This window comes from Capricornis sumatraensis, chromosome 17, assembly GCF_032405125.1.
Source record: "Capricornis sumatraensis isolate serow.1 chromosome 17, serow.2, whole genome shotgun sequence".
NCBI classification, from domain to species: domain Eukaryota; kingdom Metazoa; phylum Chordata; class Mammalia; order Artiodactyla; family Bovidae; genus Capricornis; species Capricornis sumatraensis.
In genome coordinates, this window is record NC_091085.1 from 42,466,039 (window position 1) to 42,490,251 (window position 24,213).

At 36.6% G+C, this 24,213-nt stretch overlaps 1 protein-coding gene across 2 annotated transcripts in view; it reads right to left on the reverse strand.

Annotated features, from left to right (window-relative positions):
• Positions 1 to 1,203: 1,203 nt before the first annotated feature.
• The window catches only part of BLTP1 (bridge-like lipid transfer protein family member 1), a 183,745-nt gene continuing 160,735 nt past the window's right edge, over positions 1,204 to 24,213 (reverse strand). For both annotated transcript variants that reach the window (XM_068989706.1, XM_068989705.1), the window contains 14 exons: positions 23,998 to 24,198; positions 23,075 to 23,254; positions 20,331 to 20,468; positions 19,394 to 19,651; positions 18,799 to 18,949; positions 18,232 to 18,389; positions 17,927 to 18,119; positions 17,492 to 17,709; positions 14,380 to 14,631; positions 13,492 to 13,695; positions 11,600 to 11,794; positions 11,038 to 11,172; positions 3,522 to 3,687; positions 1,204 to 1,791 (listed from right to left, as the gene is read on the reverse strand). In XM_068989706.1, coding sequence (XP_068845807.1) covers positions 1,575 to 1,791; positions 3,522 to 3,687; positions 11,038 to 11,172; positions 11,600 to 11,794; positions 13,492 to 13,695; positions 14,380 to 14,631; positions 17,492 to 17,709; positions 17,927 to 18,119; positions 18,232 to 18,389; positions 18,799 to 18,949; positions 19,394 to 19,651; positions 20,331 to 20,468; positions 23,075 to 23,254; positions 23,998 to 24,198 — 2,666 coding nt within the window. In that variant the 3' untranslated portion in view covers positions 1,204 to 1,574. The remainder of the gene's footprint in view (positions 1,792 to 3,521; positions 3,688 to 11,037; positions 11,173 to 11,599; positions 11,795 to 13,491; positions 13,696 to 14,379; positions 14,632 to 17,491; positions 17,710 to 17,926; positions 18,120 to 18,231; positions 18,390 to 18,798; positions 18,950 to 19,393; positions 19,652 to 20,330; positions 20,469 to 23,074; positions 23,255 to 23,997; positions 24,199 to 24,213) is intronic.

Sequence of the window (24,213 nt, forward strand, 5' to 3'; positions counted from 1 at the left end):
CCAATAAAGCCACAGGAATTTTGAACAGTTTTAGATTTATATTCCCCTTTTCTTTTTATGGGCTTTTCAGGTGGCTCAGCAATAAAGAATCCATGTGCAGGAGACTTGGGTTTAGTCACTGGATCAGGAAGATCCCCTGGAGGAGGAAATGGCAGCTTGCTCCACTATTCTTGCCTGGGAAATCCCATGGACAGAGGAGGTTGGTGGGCTATAGTCCACAGGGTGGCAGAGAGAGAGTCAGACACTACTGAACATGCACACAGCTCCAGCAGCAGCTTTCTTTTTAAACCATTATCACAGTAGGGGCCAGAAACAGAGTTTATACTTGTCACTTTTTAGTAATCTCAATATCAACATAAAAACCATGGGAAATTTTTAACATTTAGAACTTACTACTGGCACACTGTTTCTTTGAAGCAGAGAGTTAATACCTGAAGTACAACTCAAGGAACTAATTTAAAATTTTACTTGTTTTATAAAGTAACTATCTTAGATAATTCTCTGGTAAGCTTGACCAATAGCATTAATATACACGTATCGCTCCCAACGCTAGAACTGCCAAGTGGAAAACAGAGATCAGGAAAATGATGCATAAGATGGTTTGGGGAAATACAAAATTATGACTCTAGACTCTAGGGTTTTAGTTCTGCTACTGAATTGCTGTGTGACCATACATAGCACTTCTTAATTCTCCCACCAACACTTACCATACATATGTATCTACATACATACCTGCACACACATACCCGTGGCTAAGTGTCTTGATTCTTGAGCTGTTTTTAATCTGTCAGAGAAAATAAGCACAAAAGTCTGCACCAGAGGCTTTCTTGAGGTGTTTTCTCACCAGTAGCTTAACAGAACAATACCTAGTATTTCTGAAGCCTCTGCTATGCCTCTCCCAGAGCTAATTTTTATAAGTATTAATTATTTTATATGAAATAATTACCTGACACAGGAACTGACACAGTAACTGACACAGCAGGGGCATCTATTAATTGTAAAAATAAACTATAAAAGGAAGAAAAATCTCAAACAACTATAGACTGAAATCAATTATTGTGACTTTATTACAATAGTTACAAACAATACTTTAGTGGTATTTATTCATATCACAGTTACTCATACTATATACAATAAGTATTTATACAAGTCTACATTTAAAATAAAAAAGAAAAAGCAATTAATGTCCAAAAAAATACCCCTCACAGTATCAACAAGATTTTTTCTAAAGTTATGGCCAATAACAAAGGAAATTCACAGTTATTCTGAAAATATTTTAAAGATGCAGGAATCATATTGCACATAATATAATTATAAACCTTACTGAACAGATTTGTATATTTTAATCTAGTTTTTCACAAAATTTACATTATCATGCAATACTTCACTGTGTACAGAATAGTGGAACTAGAATAAACAGGTTAAGTTACAAACAATATAATGGCCACAAAATTAAAATTTTTTAAGTTATATTTAAAATAATTTTATTATACAAACCCACCCACCCCCAACACTCCAGTGTAATAAAGCTTAACGGACAGAATCAAAGTTTGTTCACAGATTAAGTTACTTTTTTAGTGTTCTTCTTTGTCTTTTCCTTTCTTTTCCTTTTCATCCTGTAGTGCAGTACCGAGTTTTTTAATAAGAACTGACAGAACCTTGTCCAGTGGATCCATGACTCCTCTTTGAAGCCATTTAGGAATAGTAGTCCTGGCATGATGAAAGCCCAATTTTTGAAGAATATAATCAACACCTACTGGATCAATTTTTCTTCCAGTCCAAGAAATTAATCTAAAATAATTATAAATTATTATTATTAATGAAATCCTGAAGGTAGGTTCAGGAACATCACTAAGCCTCCACAGTATGCTCAAGAAAAATATTTTCAGTAGATACAACTGATTATCTAACCTATAATTCCTAGATTCACTACAACAGCACTCAAAAAATGTGTGAGCCTACGCAGCAATGAAGTTTAGTGTATTTCATTGTGATTAATTTATTTCAGGCCTCAAGTTACTGGTCTTCTTAAAACCTTTAAAGGATACCTGTTTCACTCAAAGATGTTGATTAACTTGATGGGGGTGGGGGAAATCCTTTCATGATGTACATGTATATCCAATTATGATGTTATACCCTTAAAGTATCTATTTTCTCAATTATACTTCAATAAAGCTGGGGGAAAAAAAGACTAACACTTACTGTTTGCTATGTGCTAAACATCTTTTGAAGAAGAACCATATTTCCTTCCATATAGAAGAACAGCATTAATGGAATACTCCTCGTCTTTCTCTGCCCCCTTACTGGTGGTTTATCTACTTGGAAAGTTAACAGAGGAAATGAGTAGGGTAATTAAGTACCCTCCTTACCACCTACTCTTTTGGAGCCATTTGTCTTAAACTGTTCTTTCATGCCAGAGATTTTTCAAGAACAGGTACTCAAATAGTTAGCTCAAGACTGTTTATGGCTGCCTGTAACTAGGTGAGAAAGGAGGTCTGCTGACTGCACAACTCTAGCATCCCTTTGCCCCCAACCTCCAACCCCCCTGAGCTCTATCATTGAGACCCTGTAAGTAAGTCCAAACCTGGACTTTGTAATAGACATTGTTGCCTGACACTAAACAACATTCTCTGTTATCAGCTTTATCAGTGTTAAAGATGTCATTTTGATTCCTAGCTGCCTCTTACTATTTCAATTGATCCTGAACTCAGGTAGGGAAGAAGAGGGTATTAATCATTAGTCTGCTAAAACTGTAACAGTTATAAGCATTTTGCATTAGTTAACTCATGTAACCATTGTAACTGTATAAGGTAGGTAATACCATTTTCCAAAATCTCCACATGAGGCAGCTGAGACAGTTAGATCCTTTGGCCCAGGTCACTCAGCCACTATGCTATATAAATGAGCTTAGAGCAGAGCTTTTTAACCACATTTTCCACTACTATATCATATAACTTAACTAGTCTCTTGATAGTTTTCTAAAGAAGAAAAATAAATGTTTATGGCAAATTTAACTCTTTTTATTCTCATTTTAAATTAAAAGATAGTCAATTTCACTATATTTGATGTTTATATATACTAGTTTTTTGCACTAGGACCCTTGAAGTATCTTAATATTGCTCCTGAGTATCTTACTCAGTAATACTGAGTATTGCAGTATCAATACTGCACTGTTAATATTTCTCATAAGGATATGTTACTAATACCAAAGTGCTTTTATTTGGTTACCACAAATTCTATTAAATACAGATAATTAACATGAAATATGATATGTATTATGTAGCTCTGGTTATAACTGTTAATTAGCAGTGTGATAATATATTGATTCGGAATTATTCTAGGAATGAAGCTATACTATCACACCACATCAGAAAAGCAAAAAGTCAGCAGCTGTAGAGGTTATAAGTGATTAACATGAAAATATTTGTTGGTAAACCACATTTAACCTACTGAATTATTTATAAACTTTTTCTCATAATAATCTCATAGGAAATAGGTAAAAATATACACCCATTACTTACCTAAGAGTGGGTTCTAGATGCCACGTTTTGCACATAAAATCTCTCCAGTCCACAGTAGTGTAAGTGATGCTGTCTTCTCTGTCTTTTTCAGAGGAATTTTCATCATGAATGATAACTGGACTTTTCTGTCCTGGTCGAGTAGATAAAATCCGAGGTGGAAAAATGGCTATAATGAAAATGACATGTTAATATTGCAAATACGTATTACAAATTTATTTTAAATCACTATATGAACAAAGTAATTGGCTCTATTTTTATTTATGAACTGGACAAAGCCTCATTTAATTACATTTCTTAAAAAGTAGTATTTTAAAATAAGCCATAGATAAGTGCCAATTTTTGGTATTTCTTGGAGAAAGTATCAAAGTTATTTTAAATAGCTCTATTGAGGTAAAATTCACTCATTTCAAGTGTATAATTCAATGGTTGTTTTTTTTTTTTAATTTTAAAATCTTTAATTCTTACATGTGTTCCCAAACATGAACCCCCCTCCCACCTCCCTCCCCATAACATCTCTGTGGGTCATCCCCATGCATCAGCCCCAAGCATGCTGTATCCTGCGTCAGACATAGACTGGCGATTCAATTCTTACATGATAGTATACATGATAGAATGTCATTCTCCCAAATCATCCCACCTGTTAGTGGCTATATATATATATTTGAACAGTGGTACTAACTTAGGAGTTTTTTAGGTAAGCGGTATTTTTTCACTCTTCATAGTTGAGTACTCAGATAAATGCTTTATGAAAAATGAAGATGTCATAAAAGATATATTTAAAATAAAATTGGAGACAAAGGTAGCCTACATATGATCTTTAATAAATACAGTATGAATGGAATTGTTTCCTTAATTTCTTTTTCTACTTTCTCATTATTAGTGTATAGGAATGCAAGGGATTTCTGAGTGTTGATTTTATGAAACTGGAGCCGATTATACAGAGTGAAGTAAGCCAGAAAGAAAAACACCAATATAGTATACATATATATGGAATTTAGAAAGATGGCAATGACAACCCTGTATGCAAGACAGCAAAAAAGACACAGATGTGTATAATGGACTTTTGGACTCAGAGGGAGAGGGAGAGAGTGGGATGATTTGGGAGAATGGCATTGAAACGTATACTATCATGTAAGAATCGAATCGCCAGTCTATGTCCGACGCAGGATACAGCATGCTTGGGGCTGGTGCACGGTGATGACCCAGAGAGATGTTATGGGGAGGGAGGTGGGAGGCGGGTTCATGTTTGGGAACGCATGTACACCGGTGGTGGATTCATGTCAATGTATGGCAAAACCAATACAGTATTGTAAAGTAAAATAAAGTAAAAATAAAAATTAAAAAAAAAAAGAAAAATAAATACAGTATGATGTCTATAGGGCACAGATTTTAAAGACACAAATTGGGCATAAAATATTATGAAATATGATATGTATTATGTACCTCTGGTGATAACTGTTAACTAGCAGTGTGATGGAGAAGGCAATGGCAACCCACTCCAGTACTCTTGCCTGGAAAATCCCATGGGCAGAGGAGCCTGGTAGGCTGCAGTCCATGGGGTCGCGAAGAGTCGGACAAGACTGAGCGACTTCACTTTCACTTTTCACTTTCATGCATTGGAGAAGGAAATGGCAACCCATTTCAGTGTTCTTGCCTGGAGAATCCCAGGGATGGGGGAGCCTGGTGGGCTGCCGTCCATGGGGTTGCACAGAGTCGGACATGACTGAAGTGACTTAGCAGCAGCAGCAGCAGCAGCAGCAGCAGCAGCGTGATAATATATTGATTGGGAATTAATCTAGGAATGAAGCTGTGCTATCATACCACATCAGAATACAGATGTCTTCAGTTATTGCTGTTCTGTTGCTCTGCTTTTGTTTATTGTGGTGGATACAGCAGTATAATTAATCTTGATGTTCTGGAAATATGTTGATTCTGCTCTAAACATGTTGTTAAGAATTTTCTAAGGCATGTTTATATTTATTTTGGTCAAAACAACTTGCTTTAATTTTTAAAATCCCCATAGGTAATAATTTTGTTATTGTAATTTCGATAATCAAATGTTTCCTCTTTCTTACTGAAATAAGTTCTTAGAACAATTTCTATAAAAATACACTTTTGAAAAGAAATACAGTTTATGGAAGACAAACACAGTATTTCATAAAATGACAAAGGTTCCACATAATTTCTGAGGGAAAGAAATCTGGCAGGCATTCATATTTAGGTACTAAAATACTATTGAACTTCACAGAACTTTAGAATCTGTTTCTCCGCATGATGTTTAAATATTAAGGCAGAGAGAAAAACAGGAGAATAAACAGTGTCCGGTATATGCTGTTGCTCTATTAGAAGACAGGATCTAGGGATGTTGTGCTTAGTCGCTCAGTCGTGTCTGGCTCTTTGCAACCCCATGGACTGTAGCCTGCCAGGCTCCTCTGTCCATGGAATTCTCCAGGCAAGAATATGTATATCTATGTATATTATATACAATATTTTCTATTATATACTTGCAATCATTTTACCTGAAATATCTCATAAATTTCTCTTAGCCATATTATTGATGTCATTCTCCCTGAATTTTTGGTACATCTAGATTAAATAGTAATGGAAGAGCAATTCAATTTAAGTATGCTACTTCTGCACTCTTTCCACATGGTCTTTTGATAATCTGTATTTTCTTCACTCAAACATTTCATCGTGAGGCTATTTTGAAATATATTTCTATCTTCTTGAAAAAAATGAAGCAGTATTACAGTGACCTATTCCAAGCATTTTTAAAAAGCACATGTTTTAGCATTGTGTATTCATATATAGCTGTACATTAAATATTTTTGAGTGAATAAAGACAATCTACTTGGAGAGCATTCCATTTCATGACATTTCAAACTATCTCATTCTTTTAAATAGCTACAGAGTATTTTATTTCATTGTATGGACACATTGTAATATATTCAGCCAACTGCATATGGATATTAGGGTGACCATATGTTTCTTAGTGGGCAAACATTTAAGTTTCCAGCAAGGAAACCAATGTTATTTTACTCATAAAAACAAGACACCAGCTAAGTAAGGAGATCCAACCAGTCCATCCTAAAGGAGATCAGTCCTGGGTGTTCATTGGAAGGACTGATGCTGAAGCTGAAACTCCAATACTTTGGCCACCTGATGCGAAGAGCTGACTCCTTGGAAAAGACCCTAATGCTGGGAAAGATTGAGGGCAGGAGGAGAAGGGAATGACGGAGGCTAAGATGGCTGGATGGCATCACTGACTCAATGGACATGGATTTGGGTGGACTCTGGGAGTTGGTGATGGACAGTGAGGACTGGTGTGCTACGGTTCATGAGGTTGCAAAGAGTCGGACATGACTGAGCAACTAAACTGAACTGAATTTATCTCTAAAAATAATGTTCTGTGCATTCCAAACAGATTTATCTTCTTTAATTCACTTTTCCCAACTATGTATATAACTTGCTAACTTTATTATGTAGTGTAGTTGGTTCTCTAATCATTTCATTTTGACTAGCAATATTTCCTCAAAGAGGTTTTCTTTTCCAACTTTGTGAGAATATCTTACCAGATATGCTAATATACATATGCTAATATACATGGCATATATGGAAACATTTTGTAAAGTATAAAACACCATTCAGTTTGAGGTATAGTTAGGAAAAAATGCCCTGTACCTAGCAGATACTTAGAAAGCCTATCAAACAGTCTTACTAATACATTTTATTTCTATTTGTAACTCATAGAGGAAGGAGACACATTCCACTCATTTTATCACTGGACTATAAAAATTTATAAAGCGTCTGCCTGGAATGCGGGAGACCTGGGTTTGATCCCAGGGTCGGGAAGATCCCCTGGAGCAGGAAAAGGGCAACCCACTCCAGTACTCTTGCCTGGTGAATCCCATGGAGGGAGGAGCTTAGTAGGCTACAATCCATGGGGTCGCAAAGAGTCGGACATGACTGAGCGACTTCACTTTCAGTTTAGTCGCTCAGTTGTGGCCGACTCTTTGTGACCCCATACACTGCAGCAATCCTGGCTTTCCTGGCCATCACCAACTCCCGGTATTTACTCAAACTCATCTCATCCTCTGTTGTCCCCTTCTCACATCTTTGGACCTTTCTCAGCATCAGGATCTTTTCCAAGGAGTCAGTTCTTTGCATCAGGTGGCCAAACTATTGGAGTTTCAGCTTCAGCATCAGTCCTTCCAATGAATATTCAGGACTGATTTCCTTTAGGATGGACTGCTTGGATCTCCTTGCAGTCCAAGGGACTCTCAAGAGTCTTCTCCAACACCACAGTTCAAAAGCATTAATTCTTCAGTGCTCAGCTTTCTTTATAGTCCAAATCTCACATCCATACATGACCACTTGAAAAACCACAGCTTTATCTAGATGGACCACTGTTGACAAAATAATGTCTCTGCTTTTTAATATGCTGTCTAGGTTCGTCATAACTTTTCTTCCAAGGAGCAAGTGTCTTTTAATTTCATGGCTGCAGTCACCATGTAGAGTGATTTTGGAGTCCCCCAAAATAAAGTCTGTCACTGTTTCCCCATCTATTTGCTATGAAGTGATGGGACTGGATGCCATGCTCTTAGTTTTCTGAATGTTGAGTTTTAAGCCAACTTTTTCACTCTGTTTCACTTTCATCAAGAGGATCTTTAGTCACTTTCTGTCATAAGGGTGGTGTCGTCTGCATATCTGAAGTTACTGATATTTCTCTTGGCAATCCTGATTCCAGCTTGTGCTTCATCCAGTCCAGCATTTCTCATGATGTACTCTGCATATAAGGTAAATAAGCAGGGTGACAATACAGCCTTGATGTACTCCTGTCTCAATTTTGAACCAGTCTGTTGTTCCATGTCCAGTTCTAACTGTTGCCTCTTGACCTGCATACAGATTTCTCAGGAAGCAGGTCAGGTGGTCTGGTATTCCCATCTCCTGAAGAATTTTCCGCAGCTTGTTGTGCTCCACACAGTCAAAGGGTTTGGCATAGTCAATAAAGCAGAAGTAGATGTTTTTCTGGAACTCTCTCGCTTTTTAGATGATCCAATGAATGTTTGTAATTTGATCTCTGGTTCTGCTGCCTTTTCTAAATCCAGCTTGAACATCTGGAATTTCATGGTTCACATACTACTGAAGTCTGGCTTGGAGAATTTTGAGCATTACTCTGCTAGTGTGTGAGATGAGTGCAACTGTGCAGTAGTTTGAGTATTCTTTGGTATTGCCTTTCTTTGGGATTGGAATGAAAATTGACCTTTTCCAGTCCTGTGGCCACCGCTGAGTTTTCCAAATTTGCTGGGATATTGAGTGAAGCACTTACAGCATCATCTTTTAGGATTTGAAATAGCTCAACTGAAATTCCATCATGTCCACTAGATTTGTTCATAGTGATGCTTCCTAAGGCCCACTTGACTTCGCATTCCAGCATGTCTGGCTCTAGGTCTGGCTCTAATCACACCATTGTGGTTATCTGGGTCATGAAGATCTTTTTTGTATAGTTCTCCTGTGTATTCTTGCCACCTCTTCTTCATATAGGTCTGTACCATTTCTGTCCTTTATTATGCCCATATTTGCATGGAATGTTCCCTTGGTATCTCCAATTTTCTTGAAGAGATCTCTAGTCTTTTCTATTCTGTTGTTTTCCTCTATTTCTTTGCATTGATGGCTGAGGAAGGCTTTCTTATCTCTCCTTGCTATTCTTTGGAACCCTGCATTCAAATGGGTATATCTTTCCTTTTTTCCTTTGCCTTTAGCTTCTCTTCTTTTGACAGCTATTTGTAAGGCCTCCCCAGACAGCCATTTTGCCTTTTTTGCATTTCCTTTTCTTGGGGATGGTGTTGAACTCTGCCTCCTCTACAATGTCACGAACCTCCGTCCATAGTTCTTCAGGCACTCTATCACATCTAATCCTTTGAATCTATTTGTCACTTCCACTGTATCATCGTAAGGGATTTGATTTAGATCATACCTGAATGGTTTAGTGGTTTTCCCTACTTTCTTCAATTTAAGTCTAATCTGGCAATAAGTTCATGATCTGAGCCACAGTCAGCTCCCAGTCTTGTTTTTGCTGACGGTATAGAGCTTTTCAATCTTTGCCTGCAAAGAATATAATCAGTTTGATTTCGGTACTGACATTTTGGTGATGTCCATGTGTAGAGTCTTCTCTTGTGTTCTTAGAAGAGGATGTTTGCTATGACCAGTGCATTCTCTTGGCAAAAATCTATTAGCCTTTGCCCTACTTCATTCTGTACTCCAAGGCCAAATTTGCCCATTATTCCAGGAATTTCTTGACTTCCTACTTTTGCATTCCAGTCCCGTATAATAAAGGACATCTTTTTTAGGTGTTAGTTCTAGAAGGTCTTGTAGGTCTTCATAGAACCATTCGACTTTAGCTTCTTCAGTGTTACTGGTTGGGGCATAGGCTTGGATTACCATGATATTGAATGGTTTGCCTTGGAAATGAACAGAGATCGTTCAGTCGTTTTTGAGATTGCATCCAAGTACTGCATTTCAGACTCTTTTGTTGACTGTGATGGATACTCCATTTCTTCTAAGGGATTCTTGCCCACAGTAGTAGATATAATGGTCATCCGAGTTAAATTCACCCATTCCAGTTCATTTTAGTTTGCTGATTCCTAAAATGTCAATGTTCACTCTTGCCGTCTCCTGTTTGACCACTTCCTATTTGCCTTGATTCATGGACCTAAATGGCAACCCACTACAGTAGTCTTGCTTGGAAAAATCCCATGGACTGAGAAGCCTGGTAGACTATAGTCCACGGGGTCACAGAGTTGAACACGACTGAGCAACTTCACTTTCATTTTTCTTTCATGGACTTAATATTCCAGGTTTCTATGCAATCTTGCTTTGTACAGCATCGGGCTTTACTTCTATCACCAGTCACATCCACAACTGGGTGGTGTTGTTGTTGCTTTGGCTCTATCTCTTCATTCTTTCTGGAGTTGTTTCTCTCATGATCTCCAGTAGCATATTGGGCACCTACTGACCTGGGGAGTTCATCTTTCAGTGTCATACCTTTTTGCCTTTTCATACTGTTCATGGAGTTCTCAAGGCAAGAATACTGAAGTGGTTTACCATTCCCTTCTCCAGTGGACCACGTTTTGTCAGAACTCTCTACCATGACCCATCCGTCTTGTGTGGCCCTACATGGCATGGCTCATAGTTTCACTGATCAGATTGGTCAAGTTTTCTGTGATTGTGGTCTTCACTCTGTCTGCCCTCTGATGGAAAAATAAGAGGCTTTTGGAAGCTTCCTGATGGGAGAGACTGACTGAGGGGGAAACTGGGTCTGGTTTTGATGGGCCAATGAAGATAATGTTGTCCTCCTTCAAAAAGTCCCATGCATGTGCTGCTATACTCAGTGCCTCCAACCCTGCAGCAGGCCACCATGGACCCACGCCTCCGTGAGAGACCCATGGACACTCATGGGCAAGTCTGGGTCAAATTCATATAAACGGTAGTGAAAAAAACCAACTGTGTTACCCACCTTTTTCTTTTTCTTTAAGATAAGCTGATACTAAATCATGAAGAAACATGATGAGCTCAGCATCCATCGTCACACAGATGTGGTCAGTGAACTCTGTCACCACACTGCATTCTACCTTTGGCTTCAGGCTGGCATCTGCAATGGCAGAGTTCTTCTATATTAAAAGATTATTGATATAAGTCCCTCTTCCCAGTAACAAGGGATTTACATGGATCCATGTAAAGGCATCCACTTAAATGCAACTATAGAGAAACCAGTAGTTTCTGTATGTGATTTATAGGTGGATGATGATAATTTATGAGCATTATAGAAGTATATGTTATTTCTTCTTCATAAAAACCTAATGAATGAAGTCCTGTTAGCTCCATTTGAGGAAGAAGAGGCACAAATGGAGTACATTTTTTGCCAGATGTCATATAGGTGGTAAGAATATAAATCAGTTTAAACCAGAAAATCAGTTTCATTATAAAACAAAAATAATCTCTGGGGAAAAAAGGAAGCTTGAAGATCCTGTAGAATTTTCTTAGTTAACTTTAGAAACTAAAGATTGCTTTCCACATACCCTGTAATGAAGGTTCTTGTGGTTCTTGAACATGAATGGATTTAAAGTCAAGCTGCATTCTTGGTAGCGCAAAGATTGTCTCTGTTTCATGATTGTAGCTAGAACCTCCTCTAAATCCGCTGAGCAAACTAGAATTCTTCACTGTTGTGCTATTCTCAGTGTTATTAGCATCAACATTACGAAGCAGGTTTAGCTCTACAAGCATAATAATAAGGACAGTAAGAATCAAATTAATAGGCATTGATAAGCATATAGCTGTCATGTCACTGATATATAGAACTTTTATCATTTCAAAAGATAGAAAATGAAGACATTTTAAAAAAAGAGGCATATTAAAGCTTTGGCTTTGAGACTGGTTATATACCTATATAGATACAAATATGTGTGCTGTGCTCAGTGACATGTCATGTGCTCAGTTGCTCGTATGTGTCTGACTCTTTGTGACCCCATGGACCTTAGCCCACCAGGCTCCTCTGTCCATGAAATTTTCCAGGCAAGAATACTGGAATGGGGTGCCATTTCCTACTCCAGGGGATCTTCCTGACCCAGGGATTGTACCCGAGTCTCTGGCATCTCCTGCACTGGCAGGCAGATTCTTTACCATTAGCGCCACCTGGGAAGCCCCCAGATATAAATATGGACACATATATTTATATATACATCCATACACAAATGGACTTCCTTGGTGGCTCAGACTAAAGAATGCACCTGTCACTATTCTCAGTACTGAAGCTGTTATAACATGGTTTTGGATAAATCCAATACATTTCGATTTTTGTTTCTTAAACTTTGAATATTATTCTCAATTGAAATCATATCTGAATTTAAGAGCTTTATTGAGCTCAAAGTTTTTCATAGGTTAAATAATTCTCTCTTATAAGGTATGATTAAATACAACCCTGATCTTGGGACTAGGTATAAGTCCTGAGTTTCCCCAACATATGTGCTATGTTGCTATATGTTGTATATGTGCTATATGTGCTAACAGAGTTGTCTTATAAAAATTGGCATTTTCTAGTTACAGAGGTAGCAGTTCAGTATGCTAACAGCCCCTCCACAGTATCCCAGTCCAAAAGAACTCCTTCCCCCAAAGTCTCTTATTAAAAAGGTAGAATAATCAATACATGCAGAATTTTCTAATTTAATTCCTTATCCTCCTTTGTTCTCAGAACATTTTTTAACAGTCTTTGATCCCTAGGTTTGCCAGTGCATAGCAACTATTTTCCATGAGGCCCAAGTCATCTTCTTTTCCACTCTGAAAGGAAGTCATTTTTAAGTAAAACATTCAAGTCTTAACATGTCTCAGTTTAGTCAGCTTTTCAATACAGATAAAATGATTGATACAAAGCAGTACTCTGAACTGTAACAGAAAAACAACCACAGAATAAGAATTTTCATGACTGTATTACTGCGAGACCTGTGAATCTAATCAAATGAAAAATTCATCAAAAGCACTCTTTATTAAACTTACAACTTCACTGGAATACTAATAGTTTCATTTTACTCCAGCCACCTGAACTTTGTTTGTGTTATTCTGTTATTTAGTTGTGTAATAACGTTCCTAAACCTCCAACTGTGAACATTAGTATAAAAATATCTTTTCAAATTATAATAAACTTAATTTCACTTATGTAAACCAATTTTATTTTGAATGTTTTCAGTTACATTGAAAATAACTGTAGTCTATGAGATGTGGCACTGCTAGGGTGTTGAATCATGTAGTAATATTGCTACTTATGGCGCTGGAATAAAATGAAGCTTGTTGAAAGAAATGGAAATGCTCCCTCTACTTTTATTATTTAATGCTCCCACCACTTAAATTCTAAACACAGTCAACAGAACCAAAAATAGAGAATACAAAACAGATCTTTCCAAGGAATCAAACTTTTAACCTTCATTCCTTGTGGCCGTCACATAATTGAACCATTCTTTCACACTTGCTACTCCATGGGGTGGATTTTCATGGCGACGCCTGGTTATCTTGGTTATTGTTGCCATAGGACTTTCCAAAGCACCACATGGTTTGGTAACCATGGTATTATGGCCCAGATGAAAATCCAGTGTTTGTACAATATATGTAGAGTGATCACTAGAGCCTAGAGGGGGGAACAAGTTTCTTAATGTAACAAACTATATTTTAGACGGAAGAAGAGTTGTGGCCCTAGAGCAATAGATTCAGCTAGGTAAGTCATACATAGAGAAGGGTGTAAAAACAGGGAGTACATTAAGTGAGAAAAAAAAAATAAAATTCTTTTTCTTTTAGTTATAACTGGATTTATACCCAAGAAGAGAAAGAACATCAACCACTTATTTCTTTCATCATTAAGAAATCATAGAGTAGAAAATTAAAGCTAAAAGAAACTGTAAATAGAGGTAGAAGTACAGCTTTGTCCATAAAAGTTTCGTAAAATAGTCCTGACTGGCAGTTAAGTTTCCTTACACTACCACTGTGTGCTGTCTTCTCTTCATGTTTCTCTAAGAAATATTTACAGTAACTATGACTTAACTATGACCAGCCATGGCAGCAGAAATTTAATTGCCTAAGTAAAAAACAGAATAAGATGGTAAATTCAGAAATAAGCCCTTTAACATGTGCTAGTCTTTATAGATACTGAATCATTGACAGTAAACTCCTTAACATATCAGGTACATAATAATAGAGATGGATTTCAGAAGTATCATAAGAAAACAGAAAAATTATATGGGAAAAGAAAACTACTCTGTCATATATAATCATATAAGAAGATGGGTAAAAGTGAAAGCTGAAAATGGCAGTTTACCATCTTCCCATATTTTCTGAGCTTCGGTCCAAAAGGCAATATTTGGTTCCTCTAAGTGAAAAAGGGCCCAGGATTTTGAACGGAAATTTGGGCCATGAAAACAAGCTAGTGTCATATGATTTCCATGTAAGCTCATTGATCCTCCAAATTGCATTCCATCTTCGGGTAACGGAATCTGAAATAAGGATATGTGGCATCCTGATACCACCTTCAATACTCCAGGCCAATGTCGATGGTGAGCTGCATCGAGCACTGCAAGGAAACAAAGAACATTTATCCCAAAGCATCTCATGAACATCCTGAGTACTGGGTAGGAAGACAGCACACAGCTACTTTCTACAACTAAAGTGACTCAGATAAGGGATAAAACAGTTCAGTCCCTGGTTAACATTAAGCGGAAGCTAATAAGAATACAGTCTTGGAAAAGATGCTGTGTAAAGATGGATAGAACTAAGGAAAGTAACAATCTTATAATAATAATTACAACTAATGCTTCTGTAATAATGATTTATAAAGTGCCTGCATGAAATTTTATGCAATTCTCATAGTAACTTTATAAACGAGGTGTGTCATCTAGAGAAAACACCTAGTTTACAGAAGAGGGGTTAAGTAAACTGGTGATCAGAGGATGTAGATATTAAAGGCAGATGCCTGATTTTAAGTACTTAAAAAAAAATCTTTTATAACCTTGCTACTCAAAAGTGAAGTCTGAGAACCAGCAGAATCAGCATCACTTGGGAGCTTGATAGAAATTCACTCTTATGTCTATTCCATATTTACTGTATCAAGATCTGCATTTTAATAAGATCTCCAGGTGTTTCAGATGGACATTAAAGTTCAAGGAGAGCTTATCAGATACATAGTTGAACACTGAACAACATGCGGGTTGATATACAGGGACACTGAACCTCTGCAAAGTCAAAAATCCATGTATTACTTAAAGTTGGCCCTCCATATCCACACTTCCATCAGGATTCAACCAGGCATAGATCATGTAGTACCACAGTACTCACTGCTATTAAAAACCTGTGTGTGGGCCTGCAGAGTTCACATGTCTCACTGCACAGTCCGTATCTGTATTACCCACTTTCCCCAGTAATATCCTTCTGGCTGTTTTCTACAGTTCTCATTCTGGATCCACCCAAAGATCACGTGTTGTATTTAGTTTGCATATCTCTTTAGTTTCCTTTAATCTAAGACGACAACTTAAGCCTGTTTGTTTGTTGCCCATGACAAAGGTTTTTGGAAAAGTCCAGGCCAGACATTTTGGGGAACATCTATCTCTTAGTTTATGTCTGATACCAATTCCAGTTTAAAGGTAATGCAGGGACTTGGAAAACAAGATAAATGAAACCACAAAAAGACAACTGAAAGACTGAGAAAGTAGGATATTCTGCAGGACAATTGGCCAAGTCTCTTAGCAAGTCAAGTCACTAAAAAAGGGACTAAATTCAGAAGAATTTAAAAAGAGTAAAGAAACATAACCGTTTTTAACCTGTGGTCTTGAATTGGATATACTGGTTTGGATAACCCAGTTGTAAAGATAATTTAAGGTCAGTTGTCAACTGTGATGAGGTGGCTAGAGGAGATAATTAATGTAATGTAAAGTTCGAGACTGTTGACTGGAAAAGGTTACAAAACAATATGAATAATATTCTGGTAAACAGTATATATATATATGCATGTATACGTGTATGTGTGCACATGTGTGCATGCCTAGAAAAGTATCTGAGCGTATATACTGTATATAAAGTAATCACAGTGATGATTTCTGGGAAAAATGTGAGGTTTTTATTTTTTGCTTGGATATGTACATTCTTTCCTAATGCACACTTTTTCCTAATGCACATGTACTGCTTCTGTGATAAAAATCATTAAAAGTTATCCTACTACAGCTTACTTTTCACTTTTAACTCTATCAATCTAGTTAAAGCCACCACTGTCTTTTGCCTGGACTCAGAATATCCTACGTACAATGGTATTAAAAGTATAAGTGTGTAGTAATAGTGATTACTGCAGTGATTTCCTTACTTTCATTCTTAACTACCTCAGTCTGTTCCCTACACAGAAGCCAGAGAGATGCTTTTAAAAAGGATTATTTTTGTAAGAAGTAAATCAAATAGTATCACATCTGTTCAGAATTCTTCAGTAGCTCCCCAATTATTAAAAATCTTATCTGCGGCTTCTTTGAATTCATGTTCAGTATTTTCCTGCTTGCTCACTCTGTTTCACGATAGAGGGCCACCTCAATGATCATCAAACAAGCAAGCTTCCTCCCAACTATAGGGGCTCTGCACCTTCTCATAGCCCACTTTGCCTAAAACTTTTCTTGCAAGATCTTAGCCTAGCTCTTTCATTTTAGAAAAGGTTTCCTTTACCACTCTTTCTAAAATATTTATCCTCACAGACTATCATTTTCTATATTCTTCCCCTGCTTTGTTCCTTTTCTCTGCATGTCTCTCTACCTGAAATTATCTTACACAGTTAGTTAGTTATGGTCTGTCTCTCCCATTAAAATTTAATGGAGAATAGGAACTTTTTCCACTAGTAGACCCCCTATGCCTAAAACAGTGCTTAAGAACATGGTTGATACATAATATTTGAATTACTGACTGAAAATAATAAACTGTGTAACATGACACAGTCAATAAATCCAAATTCAGACATTCTGATTCCATAGCCCATGCTCTGAACCAGAACATGGTATTATCATAATTAGTATTCAAGGGCATGGAGTATAATGGAATGTATTAAACAATCAAATGAATATGAGTAATGTAATAGGAAATACAATGTAAGTTATTCAGAATCAAAATATAATCATTAGTTGTAACTTATAATTATGTTAAAAGTATTCATTTGTAATATACTGATGTAGTTTGTAATAATGGTATGATTATAGATGGTTTGTGGCAGGGGAGATAATGAATGAATGTCTTTCCAAATGATGGCTTCTAATTCCATTGGTGGGTAGGACATGAGTACTTTGCTGAGTGAGTAGCATAAAGAGCATATGGACCCCTTTGTAAGTATGGTATTTAAATGTTTTAAATTAAAATTGTAACACATAGTGAAAGATAAAGTATAAAGTCTTAAGTTTTCTAACTCTTACACTGTTCTTGTGAACTTTTCTCTAGGTTATTAGTCATTGTCTTCGGTGGAAGATAAGGAACTGGTCCCCAGGTAGACAGGGCTCGTTTGCTGGTGTCAAACTGCTGAGTGAAAAATTCCTGGAGCTTCATTCCTATTTTTATCAGGTCTGGTGTAGTTGATCTTGATATCATTACTTGGAAAATATCCCACTTCAGATCTCCATGGACAAAAATTTCACTAGAGCATAAAACAGAGTCTTTATCATATATCTTATAAAAAACAGTTTAAAAGCACCCAAAAAAGTCTCTTCCCCACCAGCTTTTCATTCATATTAATTGTGACAGAAAAATCATGTAATTGCAGGAAAAATGGTTTGAGTCTTTGCACTGAATGATAGAAAATATGTTAAGAGCAGTCATGTAAAGTACTCAAAAAGTAATATTTCACTAAATACCTTTTATCAGTCATGCTTGAATCCAGTGTGTTATACAGATTTACTTTCCATTCATCCTGAAGCTTGAGGTCAGCATTACTGAAGATACCCATGAGAATACTTGAGCCCATGTAATCCACACGAGCTTCAGTAGAACCCATAGTAATCTGAATTTTGTGACTGGGTTGCTGGTTTGGATGTTCAGAAATATGAGCTAAAATAGAAACAATAATTACTTTCCACAGAAATGTGTAATAAAAACTCATCAAAATCAGTTTTCAAATGCTTTTCTCAATATATTTTTCAGCTGTAAAATTTCAACATACCAACCATCTCCAAAGCATTTACATCTATAGTGCCTCCAACTACTCCTCCTTTAGAATCTAACTGTGATCTTCCCAGACCAACAGACATGCTTATTTCTCGATCTCGATTACTTCCTACTGACAGGCGGCCTTGGCTCTTCAAACCACTAGTTGTCCAGCTATCAAAAAGAAAAAGGCTTATTAAATAGACATATGGCTTCCAATGTCATGAATTAAAACAGGAGTTATATGATTAAAAAAAATTGGACAATGAAACAATACATTTCTTATAAAAACTATGGTAAACATTTGAATATTAACATTAATAATGAAGCTTTATTCTTAGCTAGAAAATTATGCTATTTTCCTTATTTTCTATCTTTTTAGAACACATATTTCATGCTTTTTTTATGTTACAGTATCTTTAGGATTAAACCATTTTCAGGGTAAAACAATATAATTTATCTATTTACTGTCTCAAACATTTCAGCATTTGAAAAAGGTTTTGTATTGCTTTACAACAATTAGAAAAATTATATATGATAATTAAATATATTTTCTTTGTATCTTTGTATCTGAATAGCTTACGTTGTATTTCCCATTACATTACTCATATTCATTTGAACGTTTAATTGCTTCAAGTTGATAGCAAACACGACAAGTGTTTCCCATGGGGTCCCTTGTTGGCTTGCTGCTTTGTTTGATTTGTTAAAAGGAGTTGATGTTTTTGAAAGTGAATCTAAAAATAGAAAATAAAATGTACATTGATTTATATAGATGTTCAGCCAATTACAAAGCAAAGACCACTCTTACCACTATAATCCAAAAAGTAAAATTATGATATTTTTGTGTTAAACCTAACATTTACTAGCTGTCACTTTTTCAATATGAAGTACCTTTTACAACACTGTAGGTTTGTTTTACTTCTAACAGTAAATACTATATGGAGCACAAACACTATGTTCATTTCTTTCTCTCTATCCCTTTCCAAAGCAACTAGCCACCCAGCTGTCTCATCTGCTAGCAAATACCGTCAAGCATGTGTGTGTTGCTGCGTTTGGGATTCCTACATGCCCCCCGCCCCCACCCCGCCGGTCTCTTCGTGCAGTTGAGGCAAAAATCTGGGAGTAACTAATTAAGATTTTTATATTAGGAGCTCTAGAGGGCTAATGAACAGTGTTACCTCTTCGGGGAACTGAAGAATCAGACACACTCCTTGACCTTATGGAAGCTGGGGATTTTAGGCTCTGTGCTGCTGTCCCTGGTGACATGGTGCTGTTCGTCATGTGCTCATTGAACACATTAGGTGACTGAGGCATGTGGGTGAAGGAGGCTGACTGACTAGGCTGCTCCCAAGTCCTGCAGTAAGCTTTTCTTGATGACTCGGGAGAAAGGTGTTGGCTCACACCTTCAATGGAATCAGGTGTCCCTGGGCCAGATGCTAAAAGGAAAGTAGATAAAAACAAAATTAACAGGATAATATCTCCATGCTATAAAACATTCACCACTCTAACACTTCTAATCACATTTTGTATTTCTTCAAGTTCTCTGAAAACTATACAATGTCCAGTTTGCACAATTCCAGCATGTTATTTAATTCTCACAGAAAATATATGAGAAGGGTAGGACAGGCACTCTGTCCTGTATTACAGTTGAGGGAATAGACCTAGAATCCAAATTTCTAATATTTTCTACTGTATAATGCTAACTCTTAACTTTCACTTACACAATGTAATACTATAGCAATATCTATGTCAAAGAGAAAAAATGAAATATGGTAGCATGTCCCCAGTATTTTCTATTTTCCATGTTTAACCATGATTAAGTTGGTTAAATTTATTTATGCATTTCCAGATTTTACAGAGATTACAGAGTAATCATCACAGAACAAAATAATCCCTGAGAGAGCAAGCATTTTGTGACCTCCAATGCTAGTACATTCCCAGTGGTTACTAGCACATTAAAGGGGCTCCACTGACATTTGTTGAATGAGTGAAAGAACTGCAGGGTAGTTAACCAAGTAAGACAAAGTTTGTGTTATCAATCATGGATATTATTATTATTGTAATCAAAATTAAAAGCAGCCTAAGTATAATCTATAATTACATAAACAAGCTTACTTGGCAAATTAATAGTTTGGTCTCCAAGGAATAGGCGTCTTGCAATACTCCTCCTATACCAGGCTCTTGGAAATGCCAGAATTTCACTGAGGCGGCGCATGTCATATTTAAAAGAAGCAGACCCTATATCACAAACAGCTGATACATAAATAAAGTTTGTTAGAACATACTTCCAAAACCTTTATATTTTCACATGGTAGATATAATATTACACAACTGAATTATAATTCTGTTACAATTCTTGAAATATCAAAATGAGGTATATAGTATGATCAGTAAGTGATAATGTGTTCCTTTCACAGCTGATAAAAATAGCACATTCTAACACCATTAGTTCCATTTCCATTTGTGAGGTGAGAGCAAACTGGAATTCTATTACCACTTTATCATGAAATTCTCACACAGGATCTAAGAGCAGTCTTACAGACAGCTTCCAGCTTTAACATAGGGCCCCTCTCAAATATGGAAAATGAATCATCAGGATTAGCTAGAATACAGACTTCTTCAAAAGCAGCTGCAAACCAAGTAAGTGTATGGCAGAAGTTAGTATTTTGTGAGTGAAAGTCGCTCAGTCGTGTCTGACTCTTTGCGACCCCATGGACTGCACAGCTCATGGAATTCTCCAGGCCAAATTACTGGAATGGGTAGCCTTTCCCTTTCCAGGGGATCTTCCTAACCCAGGCATCAAACCCAGGTCTCCTGCATTGCAGGCAGACGCTTTAGCAGCTAAGCAGTGAATTGTCAGTCTCAGTGTTCTGATGGCTGTCTCGGGGTTTCTGCTCCACTACTTCTGCTTCAGGTGCTCCTCCAGTCCTCCACTAGAGCTTCTGTTGCATTCACATGTCAGTGTCCCCTAAACCTGAAGCTTCCGTTTCAGCCTGAGCCCGTATCCACACAGCCCAATAGCCAACTGCCTATCAGATCCTTCCACCTCAGTGTCATATAAGCATTTCCTTCTTTATTTTCTAAAGGCAGTGACCTCACTGCCCCTTGAGTTACCTAAGCTAAAAGCCTGAGGCATCGTTTTCTCCTCTATTGCTGCTCATACAACTTGTCCTTAAGCTTGTGGATTCTCATATTTATCTTGAAACCATTCTCTCTCCTCTTTTTTTACTGTCACAATTCAGGCCCTCATCCCCTATTGCTTAGTCTACTTCAACAGCGTCCCCAACATCTTTCCACTCTACCATCTCTTACCATTCTCCCATTAGCTCTCTTCTTAAAACATCAATCTTAAGGATCATTCCTTTTTTAAAAAACATAGATTTTATAATCCATGTATAATTTTGGTGGTTCTTTTTTGTGGCAAGAATACTTAACATGAAATCTATCCTCTTAGCAGATTTTTCAGTGTATAGAACAACATTGCTATCTTTAAGGACAATGTTGTCATACAGTTCTTAAAAACTGCTAATGGCTTCTCCTGGCTCAAAGGATCAGAACCCCATTTTTTAGCATGGTATGAGTCCCCCCACCCCACAGTCATGTCCTGGGCTATTTTATCAGCTCTACCTCTAGTCAAGTCCTCCCTGTCTCTGGACCCATCTACTCTGTACAACTAACTCAGTGTTCAGTTACACCTATGGTTTAACTCAGTGAATCAAAGTATGATCCAAAAGCATACTTTCTGATGCTCTGACCATTAAATACCATGTTTCCATAGCCAAGAATATTCCTACATAATTTTGAAGACTGGCCCCAACATCATATCCTTTGTGAAACCTTCTCTGATCTCTTATATAAAACAGAATTTGTTTCCTCCTCTGTAAGTAAACTTCCATTATAGGATTTGTCACACTGCACTGTAATTTGTCTACTCATAAGACCTTGCCTGGACTTCCCTGGTGGCTCAGACAGTAAAGCATGTGTCTACAATGCGGGAGACCTGGGTTCGATCCCTGGGTTGGGAAGATCCCCTGAAGAAGGAAATGGTAATCCACTCCAGGACTATTGCCGGGAGAGGAGCCTGGTAGGCTACAGTCCATGGGGTCGCAAAGAGTCGGACATGACTGAGTGACTTCACTTCATTTCACTTCATGACCTTGCCTTATTCATGTGGGCATCTTCAAGTACCTAGCAGAGTGCCTGGCACAAGTTCACTGTAAAATACAGGCTCAATTATATGTTTGCTGAATGACCAAACATATATTGTGTTGAGTGGATTAAGTGTACTTAACTATATTTGTTGGATTAATAATTTTTAGTTTTCACTCACTTAGTACTCTGAATTCTTCAAAATGTTCTACTCAATTTTAAATACTCAAATCACAGTGTACAGAAAGTGAGCAAGTGATTTGTCCATCATATATAACTAGTTAGCTTTATAATAAAGCTAGTGATACACAGGTACACAACTCAAGATCTTATGATTCCAAGTAAAAAATTTTCAACACCCATTCTTCCTTAGTGTTTTAAGATTTTATAATTAAAAAAAATCAAAAAATAAGTCAGAGGTTGTACCAACTCATGGTAGAGAAGCGAAGAAGCAGTTTTTAGCGACTTAAATAGGCATATTTTGGCCCTTGGGTGATATTTCCATGTATGTATCTAGAAATCCTATTTCTAACATTGATATCTCACCGGACTGAGATAGTACTTAGCTAGAAGTTATTCTCCTCCTTTAAATCAGTTTATTACTAAATGCTTAATATTATTAAATTTTTTAATATTTAAACACTTAAAAGGAGGCCCTTATTTAATTCTGGGAAAACAATATTTCAATTAAAAAATATAAAATTGAATACCAGATATATTTATTAGTGTAGTATCCATTTTGCTTGCAGACTTGCTTACAGCCTGACTTTCAAAAAATGAGGCACCTCCAGAACGCCTTATCCGAGACAAGCTCACTTTTACAAACTCAAGATTTATACTGAGTGAGTCTTTTCGACCAGTGACTGAAGTGGGTTCTTCATCTACATTCCCTTTAAAAAAAATACATGTGAACACACACACACACATACATATATATACACAAATCCCCAACAACTAGTTACATGAAGTCATTCAATAGGCTATACTATGGTATTAATTAAAATCACTTAAATGAAGTTAAAAATTTAAGCAGAATGACCTAATGAACATTAGACATTCCTAACAATAATTGGTTCAAGTCCATAACCATAACTGATTATTTTTACATCTCAACAAAAACTAGCACTAACGTGGAGTGTGTCTATTATTTGTCTAAATAAGTTAATAACATTCACTAATACCAACATCCTACGTATTTTTAGTGGTAAATCTGTACTTTAAAATGGCAGTGGAATTTAAGTTCACTAAATAGTCATATTAAAGAATATCACTTTAACAAATGTGATGATGTACACAATTTAAACTTTTAACTACTGAGAGGATATAATTTTTTATACAAATAGCATTTTGATGAAACATTTAAACACTTAACATAAGTAACTTCATATCTGAAGAGATTACAGTGTATATCACTTATAAAATATTTTGAATTTTAAAATCTTATATGATTTACCTACATTCCTTATTTCATATTTCTATTTATTTAATGTAGAGTTGGGATAGATATTATTAAGAAAAATGAAGTTTCTGATCTCATTTTATATCCATTGTTAACGATAACATCATTTTTAAAAAGATGAAAGCTTGGAAAGATGTGATAAATTTGAAAAAGATGCAAACATGCTAAGTATACCTAATCCTCCTGATCCGGGTGTAAGGCCAGAAACAGCGGTTTTTTGTTTCCCTGCTCCATATGGATGAAATACATAAAGGGAAAAGTCTGACATGCATGCAGTGAAGCTCAGCCCAGAGGAACTGCTGCTGGAACTGGTCAGATCTGACTGACTGCTACTATGTCGACTTCTGCCAAGAGGGCTGCCTAATCCTGATGAACCTATAGGGAACACAA